This window comes from Falco naumanni, chromosome 2 (genome assembly GCF_017639655.2).
Source record: "Falco naumanni isolate bFalNau1 chromosome 2, bFalNau1.pat, whole genome shotgun sequence".
Classification (NCBI taxonomy): Eukaryota; Metazoa; Chordata; class Aves; order Falconiformes; family Falconidae; genus Falco; species Falco naumanni.
The window spans coordinates 16968104-16981903 of NC_054055.1; the positions used below are offsets into that span (position 1 = coordinate 16968104).

Here is a 13800-nt window from a genome sequence, read left to right on the forward strand (position 1 = left end):
TACCCAAGAGCTAGACTGAACATACTGCATCACAGCCATTTGGCCAAGAGCAGCATTCTCTGGTGAAATGCACCTTCTCTATAATCAGCACCCTCAAAAACTATCCCCTATTTCCCCACAAGAAATCAAGCACAGCAGTACATGCCCCAACTATTTACATATGTTATTCTAATTTATAAATCCAAAATAATAGCAGATAGAGAACTTCAGTGTTTTGCAACACTATTCTCACACCCTCCTCTCTGCACTTGCCAAAGGCTTCCGGCAGCAAAGAAACACTAACTCGTGTTTGCTGCAGGCTATTGAAAATAAATCAACACATCTGTGACAAGATAATAAAACATCACACCAAATAAAGTCCAAGGACCACAGCAGGACTCACTCAACTGCATGACCTTAAAAACTTATATAGCTTGGAGCACCTAACCAGGCAAGAAGGAAAGGAAGCAGATGGGAAGACAGTTACATGGGTGGTTTACCAGAAAAATTAAAGAGCACAACACCTCATGCAATACAGCACGCATACCTCATTATGTAGATATAGCTTAATTAGGAACTTTGTAACTACTGTGGTAATGGCTCCAAAAGAGACTCAGGGCATGTATTTTAAAAAGATAGTACCACATATTACATACATAAATAAACTCCGTGGCATTTAGAAATTCCATGCTATTGTTGACAGGATTCAGAAGCCAAAGGCTTGCATGCCAGCTCCACAGCTCTCGCTGCCTGCCAGCAATCCGCACCACCCCTTCCGTTCTAAACAGTTAAAATTAACACACACAAACATTGAGCAAAAAAAGAGAAAAGGAAAAAACCCTCATGTCTAGTAAACTGAGGGAAGACAACTGAAGTGAAAACTAACAGCATGTACTTCATGATATAAATTCTACAAAGGCTCAGCACAGAACTCATCACAATGCAGTAAGTCCAGATGTGGTCTTCTACTTCTTGCCAAGAAAGATTTGTCACTGGACTCACTACCTCTATTTGTGGTACTCCCAAACTTATTGTACCTCTCACTAAAAATCAGTTTGACATCAACATTGACAAAATAAGTGTTCTATGATCTGACATAACTCAATATATAACCATAACACAAACAGGAACTAATCTGGTATCAATCTTATGAAGGGCTAAACATCTAAAAAAAAAATACCCTAAATTCCTACAGTAGACAAAGCTAGGCTCTTCTGCATGCACCAAACAGCTTAGTCTGATCTCTAACACAGCAGCCTAACTTCCACAGCTGAAGAGCATTCAACTTGTTGTAACCCGTTAGTCAGAAGTGACTTTTTGATAACATTACAGAACAAACACTAAGCTCTTATCTTTCTCCTTTGACAACAGATTATATGGTTTATGTACATGGCATTAAAATATTTCCTTATTTTTCAACAAAAATATTGCACATGACTCTCTTCAAATATTGTGAAATAAAGCCAGCACCAGGATCTTACACATTACCCAAACTAATCATTATTTTAACTTAAACATGTTCTGCCTTATCTTTTTTCCTAAGGGAATCTCAATCTCTTCAGTTTCTCTTTATACAAAAATTTGAGAGAGAATCTTCATCATTCTTGCAGTATTTTAACCAGTAAGTAGAAACTACTACATACTGTATTAGAGATTAAGGAAACCAGTTATTTACTGGACATCCACTCGCTGTCCACCATTTTGTTTCTTATACAATTCATACAGACCCTCAAGAAAACAAGGTGAATACGGATTTTATGGTTTGAAGCATACAAGAAGTCCAGCACATAAATGCATTTCAATCACAATGTATCTGTATGTCCAAATGAAGAAAACTGTCCCCCTGCCTACAGCAATACTTCCAACACAGAACTATAATAACAAAATTAAAAAAAAAATTATCTCCAACTACACTTGTGTTTGGGATGTACATCACCCCTCACAGCTCCTGAAAGTGGCTAGGAGACAGAGCACTAGCTTTCTTACTGTTGGTTCCCCATCAACTACGTCTCACAACTTAAGACTCTCTCAGAGAGATTAAGAAAAGCTTCCAAAAAGCACCAGGAGATGTTACTATAGTTCGAGACCTTCAATTATATCTTTTTTTTTGTTGTAATTAAAAAATTAGATATTGCCTAACAGTGACATTCAATAGTTTCTTATTCTCATCCAAACCACATCAGATTAAACAGGAAAAATGAGTATTTGGAAACAGTCCAAGTTGCCACTGAAACAGCTTTGTCCCACAAAATTGGCTTCTCTCTCAGATTTCAGACTATAGCTGTATCATAAAAACAGAAGGGAGAGGAAAGTGAACAAAAGGAAGCAGTGCAAGATCAAAGCCATTAAAACTGGGTACTGCTTCGGCAATAGCACATGACCAGCACACATTGCCAGCTCCAGGAGAGCATGTACCTGGCGTGTTGCACCAGCCGGGCTTGCACAAGCAGCACCTAGTGTCCTGCCACCTTGGTCTGCCTGTACCTGGCACTCGGTTCCTAGTGAGCTTTGAAGGTGCTTGATCCAGTCAAAAAAAAAACTATTTTTTTTAACAAAATCTGTATGATAGTCCAACAAACTAAAATCTGCTGGCATATTTTCCAAGCCTAGCACAAGTCAAATAGGTATGTTTAGTAACTGGGTTGAGCAATGTTTTTGTGGGAGGACCCAAGTGGCATGCAAAACAGCTTTTGTGAAGGAAACAACTGACATTTTCCAGACAAAAAAAAAAAGTAAACTATCCTACCACCACTAGAGACAAGCAACTGTTTATCTGAAGACTGATGTTCCACATGCCATACCTACATTCCCTTCCCATTGTCCGCCGTTAAGAGTCAACTGCCTTCTTGTACACTTTCCCACTATAAAAATAAACGCCATCAATTCACATACAGTTTGTTCCAAACAGGTTTTAGAGCCCACTGCAGGTACCGCACTGATTAAAAAAAAACCAAAAAACCAGTACCATTCAATAAGAAGCCCGGAAGATTCACCCACAGATTTAAAAATAAGAGGGATTAAAATCAACACTTGAGAACAGAATGTAGTTTTGCTTTAGGCAATGCACCAGGTAGAGCTCAGCTGCAATGCTTGACATGGTTACTCAGCTGATTTGATGTTTAGCTGGGTCAAGTTTGGCAACTAATATGTAAGAAACCTCCATGGAAATGCACCTGATAACCCTCTAAGACCAACCAGTCAAGACCCCAAGCCTCACCCTATGGCAAAGAGCACCACAGGGCTGGACTGGCTTTTTTGTTGGAGCAGGGCATGAAATCCTGGTCACATCCTCATCAGCTCACTAAAGCACACACCGCAGAACATCTTTCACTCACTAGAAGGATTCTCACTCCATCCATATTCCCTGGAAGACTGTCCTCCAAAACACTTCCGTGTAGTTTTAATGGCATACAATGAACTTCCTACAATTAGGACACGCAGCTGCTATCTAGTTTTGAATCTCCATACTGCACCTCAGAGGCAGCTGTAAAAACAATCAAAAAAAAAGGTGAACACTGCAGTCATACTAAAGACACTAGCTCCTACTACTCTTAAACTGGACTTTTATCACAGAGGGCTTTTGAATATACATTGGCACAAACTAAATTTTTGAAGTTTAGTTCTTTTCTGTGTTTCTTCTATTCATTAGACATCCACATGAAGATGTCATTCAAGAAAAAGCTGCCACGATATTCTTAACAAAATATCTGCAGCTCTGCAACCCATTCTGCAAAGTACCCTTTTAATACATCACAATTTTTAGACTTAAAAGATTCATGCCATTTGAAGTAAGAATTAGAATCACCTAAAGTCTGCTTTAAACTTATAACTTCAAGGGAAAAATTATGAAAATGAACTGAAAGACAGCAAACAACTTCAAATGAAAAGAAAGTTTGAGCTATATAAGCAACTAAAAACGCAGGTTATTCATCCATTAGTACATACAATTCAGGGAATACTGAAATAATGTATGAGTATTTTTTTCAATATTTGCATATAACAGTATACAAACATTAAACTCTGTCTCACATACTCCCCACTGCAAGATATAACATCCATCCATACATTACCATCGCTTCAGGAAAACAAAGTATTATCACAATTTGCTTTTACAATTTAATGGACTTCTTTGGGTAAAGGGATGTAAATGGAATGTTTAAGTTCAATCCCAATTCCATCCATATAATTTAGTATCACATACATACAAGTATACTATAAGCTACAAAAAGTTGTAGATCTTTCCATTTTACATATTTTAGTGATTGCCCAAGGGCAACTACAGAGCGTATTTAAAAGAGAAATTTTTCAGATATTTGGGAGGGAAACGGGAAATAATAGGGAAAGGAGGCACTAAATGAACAGTAAGGCAAAAATAAGGAGACAGCATACATTGCTCACCTGGTTTGTTTTTTTCTGCAAACTTTAATCAAATACCATACCTTGATTCCCCCCTCACCAAGAAAAGAGATTTAAAATCACGCATACTTAAAAAACTGAGCAAATTCCACTGTAAAGCTACCTTTGAGTAACGTGATTCCAGTTTTTCTAAAATTTCTCAAAATGGCACTGCCACCAGCAACTCTAAACACACTCTCGCAAACAACAAGCAGACTGACAATTTCACCAAAAACGTGTTTGACTATGTGCTTCAGCAGTATCACATCCTGAATTCCCTACACACTGCTGCGGTCCAACCTGCTGAACAGCTGCAAAAAGCCTGACACGAACATTAGAAATATAGTCATATCTTCCAGTACCTCAATCTATTCTTCATATTACAGGTCTCCTTATCAATGCCGAAACCAGAGCTAGCTGTGCTAGCAAAGTCAGTATCTGCATGTAAGGTGGCTTGAAGCAATAGCTTACCACACAGCAGTTTATTCCCCTTCCCCTCTATCATGGTTTAAGCCCAGCTGGCAACTAACACCGCACAGCCGCTTGCTCACTTCCCCTCCATGGGATGGGGGAGAGAATGGGTGGAATGAAAGTTAAGAAAACTCATGGGCTGAGATAAAGACAGTTCAATAGGTAAAGCAGAAGCCACGCACGCAAGCAAAGCAGAACAAGGAATCCATTCCCCCCTTCCCACGGGCAGGCAGGTGCTCAGCCATCCCCAGGAAAGCCGGGCTCCAGCATGCCTAATGGCTACTTGGGAAGGCAGAACAACCTAACGCCGAAGTTCCCCCCTTTGCTGCTTCTTCCCTCAGCTTTACATGCTGAGCATGATGTCATAGGGTACGGAATATCCCTTTGGTCAGCTGGGTTCAGCCATCCCAGCTGTGTCCCCCTCCCAATTCTTGTGCACCCCCAGCCCACTCATTAGGGGGGTGGGGCAAGAGGCAGAAAAGGCCTCTCGGCACTGCATAAGCACCGCTCAGCAGTAGCTAACATATCTCTGTATTATCAACACCATCTTCAGCACAAACCTAAAACACAGCCCCATACTAACTGGTATGAAGAAAATTAACTCTGTCCTGGCCAAAACTAGCACACGCTCTATCCTTTATTCCATACCGTTTACATCACGCTCAAGTACCACACTATACAATACAACCTCGTTCACCACCACCACCCTTCCCATCTTTTCAAATGATACACAAGTATCAGTCCCGTCGTCCACAGACCACCCCAGTAAAATGTCCATAAAGCGCATGTAGAATGCCCACAAATGAGCACAAAACATCCACTGAGTTCATTTAGCCCATGATTTCAGACTCCATCTGTTACAGTAAGATAAGATTCCTCCTATGAACAGTCTGAAAGCTCAAAATGTAAAATTTGAGCAGAAAAGTAGTTAGCTGACTCATATCAGCAAAAAAAAATTCACACTGAAGTAACTGTGCTGCAATTAATAGCAGCACATTTAAGACAAGCCAAGGTGCAACCACTCCCATTACAACCATTCTGCAGGTAATGGCTAAAGCATTTCTAGAATTAAAGCTTATGTAAACAGAACCGGGTCGCATTCCAGCCATGACTGACCACAGCCTGCTTTAAAAGTTTTTTGATTTTATTTATCAAATGTAAAAATAATGCTCAGACTTTTAACATACACCTTCTTTAAATGACAGCACGCAGAGCACCACCATGATGAGACCGTTAACAGAAGGAAGGGATGTACTGTAAAATTTAGGACCTGTTACAAGAACAAGCCGTGCCTCTCCTGCGTCTTCTGCTCCCTACTTCCCATTGTTCTGCTGTTCAGCGAGTGATGCCATGTCACGGATGAGGGAAACCTAAATGACAGTTTGCTAGATCTTTCTTTAAAACATTTATGCAAAGAAATCCACGTACTCGGGTCTGCACCGAGAACCGGCTGCACATAAAAGATCTTACGAAGCGTTCTAAAGCCCCAGAAGGACCAGCAGGCTTGGGCTCCTGAAGCAGCCACCAAGAACACCCAAAATGGTGACTACAAGTAATAAGTCAGACAAAAAAGCATTAGAAAAGAAAAAAAAAGATAAGAATGAAACCTCGCTCTCGGAGCCCAGAGTCAGGCTGGGAGTGACCACTCGTTGACTCACAATGAAACTCCGCAAAGCGTCGTCCCCAACTACCATTTTTCCCCCAAAAGCCACACGAAGCGGGCCCCAGCGTTACGCTGAGGGGACGGGAGCGCTTGGAGCGACCGCCGGGGAGCCGGGCACGGCACGGGAGGCACACTACGGGGCTTGGCCCGGGGGGGGGGGGGGGGGGGGGGGGGGCACCAGCAGCAAGCACGGCCGGGCCGAAGGGAATGGGGGGGGCACCGGCAGCAAGCACGGCCGGGCCGAAGGGAATGGGGGGGGCACCGGCAGCAAGCACGGCCGGGCCGGGGGGAGCACCCGCGCGGGGGGCCGAGGGACACGCAGGCCCGTGGGGCTGCTGGGGGGGGCGACGCGGGGAAACGGGGGGTGTGGGGCAGCGCGGAAAGACCGCGGCGGTGGCCGGGGCAGCCCCACGCCTCACTCACCCGTCCTTCCGTTTGGCTTTGTAGACGTGCCCGTAGGTGCCCCTGCCCACCTTGCAGCCCTCGTACTCGAAAAGGTCCTCCACCCGCTCGCGCTCCCCGGTCAGCTTCACCTTGAAGTCATAGTCCATCTTCAGCACCCGCCGCGCCGCCCCGAGCCGCGCCGCGCCGAGCCGCCCCCGACCGCCGCGCACCCCGCCGCGCCCCGCCCCGCCGCGACCGGGCGGCAGCAGCAGCAGCAGCAGGAGGAGACCCCCGAGCCGCCCCGCGGACCATCCAGGGGCGGGCGGGAGGCGGCGGGGCTGCTCCCTTCCCTCCCAATCCCCGTCCTCCGGCTGCCCGCTTCCCGCCCCGTCAGCTAGCGGCACAACAGCCGGTCTCCCGGGCGGAATACGGCGGCCGCGCTGCCGCAAAGAAACGTCGCAAACCGCGGGCACCTCCCCGACCCCGGGCGCGGCGGGCAGCGCACCACGTGGAAGGCGGCGGGCTACGACCGGCGCCGGAGCCCCGCCCCTGCCCGTCCCGGCATACCCTGCGGCTCTCGCTGTACGCTGGGAAATGTAGTGCGGATGGGGCGGGAGCGCGCCCGCGCTGCATGCCGGGAGCTGCAGTCTGGGCGGCGCGCTGCATGCCGGGAGCTGCAGCCACTGGGGGCGTGCGGTGGAGGTCGCGGCGGCGCTGCGTACCGTGGTAGGGACTAGGGCCTCGGATAGTGGGACTAACAAAGGTCATGTGTGTGTGTGTGTGTGGTTATTCTCTGGAGCAGTCTGCCAGCACCAGCTGCAGCACGTGGTCCCCACCCGTGGGCTGCCTCGGGCCAGCACCCCAGGCCGGGCGGCTAGAGCTGGGGCGCAGGGCCCAGTGTCGAGAGTCACCACTAGCTGCGGCTGTCATCGTTACAGGGGTCGCTTACTGTGAATATTAAGGTCTTCAGCTTACACCAGGTTGGCACAGGCAGACGCAATTGGTCCCCACCTGCTCAACATGCCAGACGGCCTGTTACCATGGTTGTAATTAAGACGATTTCACAACTTTGGGCTAGAAACAGGCAGATGCTGATGAACTTTCTCTGCGTGGCTGCAGGACCAAATCGGGATCATGGCACCTAGTATTTCATGCAAAAGCTGTTAGGTTTAGCAAGGCCCTGGCATGTGACCAGTAACTAACTGAGCACATTCCAGTTCCTCTCTTTGGCTGACAGAGCCATAGTTAGCAACCCAACATAAAGCCAGGTAGTCATTTTATAGAACAGAGAGCTTGTAACTAAACTAAATCTATAGCAATCTTTCTAATTACAGCCCAGCTTTTGTCATTTTTAGTAATCATGCACATATGCTTCACGTTTCATTTCAAGAATGCAGTGTGGGTAAGTAAGTGGGCACTCAAATCCCTAACATGGAGACAAAATAATGTAGAAAATGTGGGGGACCTGGTCCTGAAAGAAGAAACCACATTCTCTGAAACCGTCTGAAATAATTTCCATTTTAATTTACAAATCTCCATTTTCATTTACACATTAAGGTTGACTCCTGAAAATTGGGGTTAGAGGTGTGCCAGCCTCCTGAGATGACATCACTCAATCGGACTGATGTCAGGTGGCCACTGTTGGACCTCCGATGTGTTGCTATGTAGTTGTTAGGGATATTATGTGTCTCAGATAAAGCAATTAGGCAGGCGTTAAAAAAAATACATGCAACTGAGAGAAGCAGCAAAACTAAATTTTGTTTGCCCAGCAACTCAACTAAATTACACAAGAATATTGCCCAGCACCTCACTACACCGATCAACCCAAAACAGCTCTGGGCAGCCCAGCAGCCCATAAAGATCAAGCCATCTGGAAGATGCCATTCACCTCATAAAATTAAGCCACCTTAGCCCAGAGCAGAGCAATGCAGCTCTGCCTTCAGGGACATCTGGTTTTGGAGGCTTCCAGGGATGGCAGGAATCAAGCTTGCATGGCCAAAGCCACCACATTCACCACCTCCTGTGAGCCAACAACCCTCAGTCCTGTCAGCAAGGAGGGGTGAAGTAGAAATAACCGCTGCTCTCTAACTTGGTACTCTTCTTTGCATTACTGATCACTTCTATGGAGGCAACAAACATCCAAAACTCCTTCAGACAGATCCAGTTCTTGCATGGTAATTAATGGGTGAGTTTAGTCTGTCCTGACCTAAAACACTGTACAGTGTGCAGGAAGAACAATGTCTGCTTAGAAAGAAAAGAGAGCACAAAGGAAAACAAGAATACAGAACCCAGATTTGCTTTCTGAGGACCTGTACTATGCTTACATGTTTACATAACCTGTTTGGAAAGAATTCCATACTTTGACAAACTCCTGAGAAGTCCAAACCACAACAGAAATAATTTCTCTTTCAGATTTTGGTCCTTTTGCAAGAATCTATACAAGTCTGCTTTTCTGCAAATGCTTCTTTCATTAGTTTTTCATAACATTTAGATTATATGCCTTCCAGATAAGTGTAGCTGTAAATTTGTTGCTGCTTCACTGTTTTCACTTCAGGCACTTGTACTGTGGGCAACATTCAGTTTTATGAATTCAGATGGATGGTCCCCAAGTCATAAGATATTTGAAACAGAAAGCACACCTGAATCTTTTAATGATGAGAAATTAATATTGACATTTCAAGGTCAAATTGTGATTCTGTTTCATGGAAGCTTACATACTTTTTGTGCTTTATTTTAGAAATCTGATACAGTGTAATATAATTTCAAGGAAAGGTTTAATATCTGGGTTCGTACTTAAAAAGAAAGACATGACCATGCCATGATCTATTGTTGTTGACTCTCAGATTCCCACAGTGGCCTTTTTAATTGGTAGGATTTCTTATCTCTTACTGCTTGTTTTGTATTCCCTCCTTTCATGCTGTCTCAGAAATCAATTAAAAATATATGCTTAACATGTCCTACTGAATTTGGCTCTTTGGAGCTTTCCTCTTTCTCTTTTTTCCTCTAACATTTGTGGCTTGCTCTATCATGTCCTTCTGTTCCAAGTTTATGTGATTTCTAATGTTTCCTGTGCACACACACGTTTGACATTTCTTGTTTGAAATCGCCACACCTGTGAAGAAAATCCAAGTTCTTCACAGAAGAGCAACTGTTACCATGTTAGCACCGATAATGTGCAGAGGGTTGGAGACAGTTATCAAAGCAAGCCGTGTCCCGAGAGGAAAGTAATCAAGGAAGGTTCACGTCGTTAAACATCTCTGAATGCAGGGAATTGTATTTCAGGTGAAAGCCCTGGGTTGTCTGGGAACCAGCTGGATTGTGCTAATAAGCAGACAGTGCCTGTTGAGATATGGCACCAGATAAAGCAAGTTCTGTAGCTGAGCTGGAGCAGCAGTACCGAAAGCAAAGCTGCCATGTTTGTGTTTGCATGCTAATGGCCATGGTGTCGGTGCTAGAATCAGAGTTTGTGAAGCAAAGCTTACAGCTGGGGAATGTACAACAAGCTACTGTGTTTTGCAGTCTTCATACACAGAGAAAAAAACACAGAAAAGTGTATCTTTCATCTTGGTATTTTATAGCTGGATATAAAATCAATATATATATATAAATCAATCATCTTGGTATTTTATAGCTGGATAACCTGCAACGCTCAACGCCTTTAGAATGTCCACTTGCTGCACTTGCTAATTTGCCAAATTTGATCATACTTTTGCTTTTCAGAGAACTTCTCATGCAAGAGTGGCTACCTGCTAAAAGTTTTCCATCTCCCTAAAGGGGCACACTTTATAAGTGTAACTAAGGTGTTCCCAGCTTGGTATTGAGTGCAAAAAAGGCCAGTCCTGCTATACATATTCCACTTTTGCTTAGACCAGGAAAAGCTGAAGCCAAGAGAATACAGTGGGTTTTTTTTTTTTCTTTTCTGTATGTAAAGAAAATCAAACTATTGTACTTGCACAGTTGGAGTCTTTTCCAGACACCTTGCCATTGTTAATGTGCAGATGAGTGAGTCAGCTGGCAGCATTTAAAAATGCAGTTTACTTAAAGCAGGTACATAAAGTGCTGGTTCTACAAATAGTTTTGTATGTAAAGCAGTGTGGTGGGTTTTGGGGTTTTGGTTTTTGTTTTTATTATTTTGCACTTAATTGTACTTTACTATAAAGTTGATTGACTGCTACAAAGTTGATCAGACTCGTGATGCACTTATGTAACACGGCATCCTAGATTCTGGCAGGAGTGGAAATCATTAACAAACCAAAATCAGTTCTTTGGATCCAGGTGCTGTACAGGAGAGCCATGCTTGCATTCAGTGAAACATCTGTTTGCCAGACTCAGGGCCACCTACAGTAACTATCAGCCTTATTGTTTTATGCTCCTGAAGAAGCCGGAGAATCATTTCTCAAGAGTCTTGACAGGCCTTGAGAATTCAGCCTATGAACTCCTGGTTATTTTTTTGTTATTGAAAAAAGCCAGATCTGAGGAGAAATAAACCCTGATAGTGAATATTATTTTATTATATTATTTCAGTAAACAGAATCATAGAAATACTCAGGTTGGAAGGGGCCTCTGGATGTCATCTAGCTTAATATCCTGCTCAAAGCAGGGCTACTGTTATCTTCAGGTTGCTTGTGGCTTTTTCCACACAGGTCTTGAAAACCTCTATGGAGGGAGATTTCACAGCGTCCCTTGACCTGACTGTCCCCAGGGTGAAACTTTTTGTCCTTCTAATTGCTAAAAATCTTGTCTCTGTCTTTTCAGTAACCTCCATGTCAGTACTGGCAGGCTGCCCCTTTTCCCTGCTGAAGCAGCCCTGATGCCCACAGCCCCTCTCACACAGCAAGTACTTCAGCCCATGACCATCTTGATGATGAACTCCCTGAACTCACTCCAGTTTATCAATTTTCCATATCAGGATTGTTCTACTGGAGACCCCCAAATTAGGCATCATATTCCACATGCAGGCAAACAAGAGCCACTCAACGGGAAAGAATCACTTCCCAATCACTTCCCGGTAATCCATTGTCTGTGCTGCCACTTAGCATTTGTCCTTGTTGAATTTGTGAGGTTCCTGATGACCCATTCCTCCAGCCTATCCAGGTTCCTCTGAAACACATCAGCTTAATGATACCACTTTGCTGTCATCTGCATGTGCTAAGACCCAGTTAAAAAAAAATGATTATCAAGTTCTGCCTTGCTTTTATCAAGTAATAAATTATAATAGAACGAAGTTACTTTCTAAGGAATTTAAAGAGTTGAAGAGACAAAACCAGATTTCCAGATTTTCTAGTGCAAAACTCAGTAATTGCCTGAAGTTTGCTGCCCTCCATAGGCTGTTTTTATTGTAACTCCAAAGATAGTCGTCTACTATGGAAAGCTTTGCTACGGTGTAGTAGTAGTATTCCAGGAAAGATCTGCTTTTGTTATTTTGTATTAACAAAACAGTGTAACATCAACAAATTCTATACTTGGTTATAGTGTACTGCTGGGAAACATCAGTATGAACAGGGCATGAACACAAAATTCTGCATTGGAGGACCGGTCAGTGGAATATAATTCAGTATAAGGTTTCAGTACAAAAATAGGGTGGTTGTTATCTAAAACATAACCTTTTCCGGGTGAGCAGCTTGTATGTGGGCTTGATACTAAAGAAGATACTGTGTTTGATTGTGGAATAATGATTACTAGAAACAGACTATGAGAGGAAGAGATTCAAAAACAGGACAAAAAATTATGGGAAGAAACTATTCGAGGGATCCAGGCACTACTTTATATACTCTGACTTTTATTATGAAAGTAAAATTGATCTTAAGAAAGGACCTATTTTAGTTGCTCTAGGCAAAGAAAATCCTAATACAATACTAATTATTCATACTGTGGTAAGGAACATGAATAGCAACATGGGTTCTATTTTTTGAGTACTGCGAGCAGGAAGTTGTCATCCCTGGTCTGGCCTCAGTGCTAAGAATATGCTCCAATCATCTAATTTGTCTCATGGAAACAACATACTGGCACAAAAGGAACATAAACTAACACAAAACCTAAACATAACAGGTGTAAACCCTTTTTCTCAGCTAGAATGAAGAAATCCTGGGGTGTGTATTTGAAGTGGGGAGTAGGGGTATCTTCTGGCTACTGGCCCTGAGCCTTTCTGAACTCCTCATGCATTAGTGAGGTTCGCCTTCGCATTGAGACCAGTGGCACAAAAAATACCCAAACTTCATTTATATCTGCAAGCAAGCTTCTACAGAAGTATAAGCAATTTGGATATTCTAGGGGTGAAGTGCTTCTACATAATTAAAGCATCCTTCTCATGAAATCCCCTAATTTTACTGATTCAAATAGTTTATGTGAGATGTGAAATGTGCTCCCTGTCACAGTCTGCCAACTCCAGACATGTGTTGAAACAATCCGCAGAAGCAACACAGAAGAAAAAAGTTTGTGGATTCTGTCAGTGTACCAGCATTTAACACGTGGAATTTCTAAAAGTTTTTACATCTTGTGTGAATTCTAAGGCTCTGAAAATCCAAATGTCTAAAATCACAGCTTGAAACACAAGTTTCTGTGACAGCACTGAGCAATTAATGGCTTATTGTAGGAAACTGAGAAGGTGAAAGGAGATTCCTGCAGAAGGAAAGGTAAATAGAAAGGAAGGAAGGAGAAGTAGCAACTCATGGAAAACAAAAGTGTCCCATTTAAAAATGTGGGCCTAAGGAGAAAGAACAAGGGGGGAAAAAGTTATTATAATCTTAGTCCTTACATAATTTATTATAAAGTGCCAAATGAGTAACTGAAGCTGCAGTCTTATGCTGATTCAGTAAGATATAACCATGGTCATTGATATTATGAGGGTACCAATGTTAGGGTTGTGCTGACAGTTGACGTGCGGAATCAAACTCGAGGAGAGTTACAAA

At 43.3% G+C, this 13800-nt stretch overlaps 1 protein-coding gene across 4 annotated transcripts in view; it reads right to left on the reverse strand.

The window, feature by feature from the left end:
* CDK8 (cyclin dependent kinase 8) overlaps window positions 1-7355 on the reverse strand; it is an 83941-nt gene extending 76586 nt beyond the window's left edge. For 2 of the 4 annotated variants that reach the window (XM_040583479.1, XM_040583478.1), the window contains exon 1: window positions 6932-7350. In XM_040583479.1, coding sequence (XP_040439413.1) covers window positions 6932-7059 — 128 coding nt within the window. In that variant the 5' untranslated portion in view covers window positions 7060-7350. Of the gene's footprint in view, window positions 1-6931 lie in introns of all 4 variants that reach the window. The other 2 variants (XR_005826275.1, XM_040583480.1) reach the window with 2 other exon arrangements.
* Window positions 7356-13800: the final 6445 nt, after the last annotated feature.